This window comes from Chrysochloris asiatica, unplaced genomic scaffold (genome assembly GCF_000296735.1).
Source record: "Chrysochloris asiatica unplaced genomic scaffold, ChrAsi1.0 scaffold00073, whole genome shotgun sequence".
In the NCBI taxonomy this organism is placed as follows: domain Eukaryota; kingdom Metazoa; phylum Chordata; class Mammalia; order Afrosoricida; family Chrysochloridae; genus Chrysochloris; species Chrysochloris asiatica.
In genome coordinates, this window is record NW_006408591.1 from 3,871,582 (window position 1) to 3,877,748 (window position 6,167).

Sequence of the window (6,167 nt, forward strand, 5' to 3'; positions counted from 1 at the left end):
AGATTTACAGCCTCGGGAACCCTATGCAGGGTCACTCTGAGTGAGAATTGACTCACTGGCAGTGGGCTTGTTTTTGTTGTTATTTTTTTCCTTCTGAAAATCAATCAAGATAATAGATGTTGAAAGCAAACCATGACACAAAATTTAGGCCCTGTTTAAAATTTTGTTACCTACTTCAGGTGTTGTGTTGTAGGATCTGCACTGGATTGTGAACCACAAGGTCAGCAGTTCAAACCCATCAGCTGCTCCTCAGAAACCTTACACAGAGTGACTGTGAGTTGGAACCAATGTAACAGTACTTAACAACAATACTGTTGAACTAAGGGATGACGACCTACCACGAGTGTTTGTGGAATTTCAGGAGGATCCCATCCCTAAATTCCCTGCATCTAGTCCATAAATTCTCCTTTTTTACTTAAGCTAGTTTTTCTAGTTGTGCTTCTGTCAGCTTCAAACAAAAATAGAGTCCTCATTTCTATGATGGTAACAGGCTTAACAAGAACGCAAAATGAAATGAGATTTTACCTGAGGCTCCTCCCAGTAAAGCTTCCCTTCTGAAGGAAGGAGGGGGGTGGAGACAGCCTTGGCCCCTACCTCAGAGCTACCTGGCATGTTTGTGCTCCACAAGGCAGAGGTAATGAAGCAAAGGGCTAGTGCTTATCTAATCACGTGATGAGGTTTTGTGAAGGCCACATGGGCTTAACACATGGATGTCCAACAAATGGTGTTGTCCTTCAGGCCAGACACAGGGGAACTAGAGATGAAAAGATACGGTCCCATTCTCTGAAGTCATATGGTCATACTCAGGGAGTATAGCCTGGCACACCTATGAGACCAGGCGAGAAAGCAAATCTTGCTTCTTCTTTCTCTTTATAACAGGCTTTCCCAAGAAGCATCCAGGACCACAAACAAGGAAGGTAGAAATGGGGATGCTCCCTTGAAATGGTATAAAAGGGACCATGCTTGAAGTCCTAGGAGCTGCTGGAGACGGACAAATTCTGCACTTTGAAGGGGTGAGGAAGTTAAGGCTAAGTTTTCCTTGACTTTTCTGGGTCCACCCAAGTGTTTGCTGGTCTTCAAGGAGTCATGTCTGCTTCCAACATGTCACTGCCATGAAAGCCCTGTGGGGCACAGTTCTACTCTGGCACACAGTGTCACTATGAGTTTAAATACACTGGAAACTGGTTTTCTTGCCCTATTTTAAACAAGGTCACAAAATTCTAGTTTAGTCACTTGATGATCAGCTTTCTACTAAGATTACAATTGCAAGGGCCTGTAACTGAGAGGGATTTGAAAGCTATGGGACACTTGTTTCGTGATGTTGAGTATAAGGTTTCCAAGGAGCAGCTGGTGAGTTTGAACCACGGACCTTGTGGTTCAAACAACATTTTTAGTTTGAAAATTTCACCAATGTAAAACTTCGGAGATTTTATGTTAAAATGAGATTTCCAGCCTTCCTTGAAAACCTGGAGAATCGATCTGGCAGTACTGGGCCTGCATTGGCACAGTGCACCATCAGGCGGCCCCTTGAGACAGAGCCTTCACACTGCACTGTGCATAGTCTTCACCGCTTCTAAACATTTTGCATTCCTCGTTTATAAACCCTGCCCAGCCCCTGCTCTCTGAGTCTGCAACTCCCGCTCTAGAGGAAAAGAGTAATGACTGTCCATGTATGTTATGTGTTCTTATGTTAAAGCTTTGATGTTTATTCATTCCTTTAATTCTTCTCTCAGTCTAATAGGTTGGTAATATTATCCCCATGGAACAGATGCAAACACAGAGCCAGATAATTGAAATAATCTTTCCCAGGTTAAAGGTGGAGCGGAACCCAGACCTGTTGTTTCCGTGCCTCTGTGTGGTCACAAGACACATGTATACGAGTTGCACAAAGAGGGTAGCACTGTGTGTGTGTATGTAGGTGTATTACAGGCATACTTCGTTTCATTGTGTTTCACTTTATTGTACTTCTCTCTCTCTCTCTTTTTTTTTACAAATTGAAGGTTTGTGGCAACCCTGTCTAGCAAGTCTATCAGAACCATTTTCCAACAACACATTCTCCCTTTATGTCTGTGTGACATTTTAGAAATTATCACAATACTTCAGACTTTTTCATAATGTTATTGCACACTTAATAGTCATGTAGCGTAGTGGTTACGACTTGGGCTGCGAACCTTAAGGTCAGCGGTTCGAAACTACCAGCCGTTCCGCGGGAGAAAGATAAGGCTTTCTACTCCCGTAAAGATTTACACCCTCGGAAACCCTGTACAGGGTCGCTATGGGTCGGAACTGACTCGATGGCACTTAACAACAACAACATAATGTAATAATAACTTTTATATGCACTGGAGAACCAAACAATTCGTGTGTTACTGCAATATTTGCTTTACTGTGGTGGTCTCGTACCAAACCCCCAATATCTCTGGGTTAAGCTTGTATTCAAGTATGTCATTTACTGAAGTACACAAATCCAGGGAGAAGATTATCTGCTCTGAGAAAAGATTTTGCCTGTAATTCCTTTCAAAAGGAAGCCTAGAGTAGAACTGGATTACAGAAATCTGGTTTATGTAAGTATTCATCTCATGGAGGAAGAGCGAACTTCACAGGCCTTTGATCTGGAGGAAGGAGTGGGGAAAGCTGTGGATGTGCAGGGGAACTCTTTTACCACACGATGAACATTCTAGGGTAGGAAGCAGCAGAGACTGGGAAGAAGGAGCAGCCATCTATGTCCAATCAACAAGGTCAGGAGGAAAGAAAGACTAGCAAGAAAGTCAAGAATGGAGGCATTTACAGAGAGAGAGAAATAGCTTCTCGGGGAACTTAGCTCAATATTTGATGGAGAATAGTTTCAAAGGTCCTGCTGCAGCACCATAGGATAAGCCCTGACCTGCTAATCCCAAGACTGAAAATTCAAATACACCAACCGCTGCTTGGAAACACTATTTCGCTATGAGTTGTAACCAACTTGATGGTGCTGAACAACAACAAAGTTTCAAAGGTGAGCTCAGACTTGTGAATGAAATCATAATCCATTCATACAATGACACAGTATATCTTTATAAAGAATAAAGCAGATTTGTATATGTGGCACTGTAGGATAAGCACTGGACTGTAAGGTCGGTTTGAACCACCAGCTACTCCTCAGAAACCCTATATAGGGTCACTATGTGTCAGAACTGACTCGGTAGTACTTAACAATACCAACATATGCAATGTTGAAAAATGGACAAGATACAGGGGTAAGAAAAAGAAAAAGCAAGTTGCAGCATGGAATGCAGTGCATGGTGCCCTTTGAGTTAAAATAAGATCTATATTAACGATCAGAAATGTGTGTGTGTGAAGATTCTGAAAGGACATAAAATATTCATAAGGGATTGGGATGTGTGGAATCTTACTTTTCCTCTTTCATCTTTTCGTACTGTCTGCATTTCTTAAGATAAGCATATGTTGTGTTTTACAGCATTTGGAACAAAAGTTACTCTGAGGTTTAAGGATTGAAAGACAGGCAAGGATGGCCTCCCAGCTCGAAGTTGGGATAAAGTCAGACATTGTGGATGAAACAAACTTCATGGTGAGCTGATTGTGTCAGAAGGAAGGACAGCTGAGATATTCTGAGAGGTGTGGGGGACCTGAGGACTTTGCAGTATAAAGCAGGAGTAATGAGTTGATTACCAAATAACAGACTATGTTAAAGAGGGATGACGTGGATGGTGGCCAGAAATGGAAGACATGAGAGGACATTTTAAATAACTCTGAGCATTGGAGTCCCTGATTAAAGCAAACAGCTGCTAGCCATTTTCCAACCATTTTCTTCCAAAGGTTTTATGTTTGAGTCCATCAGAAGCACCTTGGAAGAAAAGCCAGGCAATCAATTAGCAAAAATTAGCCGTTGAAAACCCAATGAAGCCCAGTTCTCCTCTGCTACACAGTGGTTTACCTTGAGTTGGAACTGACTGGACAGCAGCTAGTTGGTTAACTAACCATCACTCTGGGTTAATGAGGACGTACTATTGTTATTGCTTAGTTCAGCATGACAGGGACAAAAGGTATCTGGGGAAGATGGTCAGATTAAGGAGGAGACCTTCCCTTCAAGGAAAGACAACTTTGGAAGGTTAAAGTTAAAGAGATGAGGGGAATCACACTGCTGGTGTTAGGGAAGAGATCAGTGCTAGGAGCTACTGCAATAGCTCCCCTTTGAGATAAGATCCTCGAATGGTGAAGTCACACTTGTGCTCAAAAAACTAGAACAAAAGAATTTGAGGCAAGCCCTAGAGACTATGAGTTTGGGGAGGAGGGTTAATGAAGAGAGTTGTGATTTGAGCTCAGTTTAATCATCTCTACAACAAGTGGCACCATGGTTAAGCACTTGGCTGCTAACACAAAGGTTGAGGTTCGAGAATACCTGGCAATCTGATCTCATAAATATTACAGCCTAGAAAACCCTCTGAGTCAATTCTAAACTGTCACAGAGTGTTGCTATATGTCAGGCTCAAATGGACAGCCCACAACAACGATGTATTTAATTAAAGACTATTGTGAAGAACACTTGAAATAATGTACTAAAATGATCTGGTACAGGGTCTCCCCTTAACTGCCATCGAGTCCATTCCAACTATAGCAACCATGTGTGGGACTTCTGAGACTGTAAATACTTACTGGAGCAGAAAGCCTCATTGTTCTCCAGTGGAGCGGCCAGTGGGTTTGAACTGCCAGCCTTACAATGAGAAGCCCAGAGGTTACCCTGCAGTGCCACCAAGGCTTCTTGAGCCATTGCCTAATCCTGGTGTGGCGCTGTGGGCTAATGCGTCAGACTGCAAAGTCAGTTTGAACTGCAAGGTCGGTGGTTCAAGCTCACCAGCTGCTCCTTGGAAACCCTATACAGGGTCGCTATGGGTTGGAATCGACTTGATGACACTTAACAACAACAACAAATGGTTACTAAGTAGGGTTTTGGATTCACATCTACCAGGGTTCAAGAACCTTTACCATCTGTCAATAGCTGTGCAACTCTAGGCAAGTTTTTAACGTCTCTGAGCCTGGTTCCACTTTTCTTCTGTGCTGTGGAGTTGGTTCCGACTCATAGTGACCCTGTATAGAGTTTCAGAGGAGCGGTTGGTGAGCTTGAATCACCAACGTTGCGGTTCAAACCGACCTTGCAATCCAGCGTCACACCAGGACTCCTTTTTTGCATAGAGATAATCAATCGTCATGAAAAAAAGAAATATTGCACATAAAGGGCTGGCAGCGCCTAGCACAAAGTAGGTGCTCAATAAATGGTAGAGCTATTACTACTATCGTAACAGGCAAGCCACTGAGCACAGTCTGGCATACCGTAAGCAGTCAATAAATATTAATGTCATAATTCGTAAGTAAGGCAGCCGTCGAGAGTCGGAAGTGATGTGAGTGGGGCGGAATGCAGTGGGGAGAGGTGCTTACCCGCACCGAGGGGGCGCCCAGCCTAGGCGGGCGGTGGAGGTGCGGACTCTGCGGGCAGCGTACCCAACACTCACCTTCGCCAACGCAGGCCACGTCCAAGGGCGTCTGGAACAACGGAATTCTCCGCGACGCTCTGCTTCTCTCTCTCTCTCCTCTTGTGACAGCGGCAGCAGCTCGGCCCGGCTCGAGCCCAGGCATAGTTTTCCCATCCCGTCATCCGCGGGAGCGATGGCGGTCACGTGTTCCGCCAGGAGCGCGCGGCGCCGGCCCTGGAGCTTACTCTTTGGCATCTGTTTGGGAAAAAACGTCCCGCGCGGAGGACAACTGTGAACATGACAGTTTCTAACAGAGTACATTTCCCTGGGCACTGATAGAGGCACAGGAAGGGTCACGCCCTGGGCGCCACTTGAAGGGGGCGCCACTGAGCCTTTGCCATTAACCCGGTATTGCCCACTGTCCTTCCTCATGTGCGGCACGGATGGGGATGAGGATGAGCAGCACTTGCCGAGGCTGCAAGTCCAAGTGGGTGCCAGATTAGGAGGGAATGAAATTTCCAAGGGCCACAAATAAGAAATGCACCTCACTGAGGCTGCCCGGCAAGAGGATAGAGGCCTTTCTGCTGATATGGTTGCTATTCAAATGCCTACTGATGGTGAAATGAGGGATGTTGTTAAGTGCCATTGAGTCGGTTCCAACTCACAAAGACCCTGTATAGACTTTCCAAGGAGCGGCTG

At 44.9% G+C, this 6,167-nt stretch overlaps 1 protein-coding gene across 1 annotated transcript in view; it reads right to left on the reverse strand.

Annotated features, from left to right (window-relative positions):
• Positions 1-5,642, reverse strand: part of C1QTNF2 (C1q and tumor necrosis factor related protein 2) — a 29,514-nt gene extending 23,872 nt beyond the window's left edge. Inside the window, exon 1 of the mRNA XM_006864925.1 lies at positions 5,508-5,642. Coding sequence (XP_006864987.1) covers positions 5,508-5,642 — 135 coding nt within the window. The remainder of the gene's footprint in view (positions 1-5,507) is intronic.
• Positions 5,643-6,167: the final 525 nt, after the last annotated feature.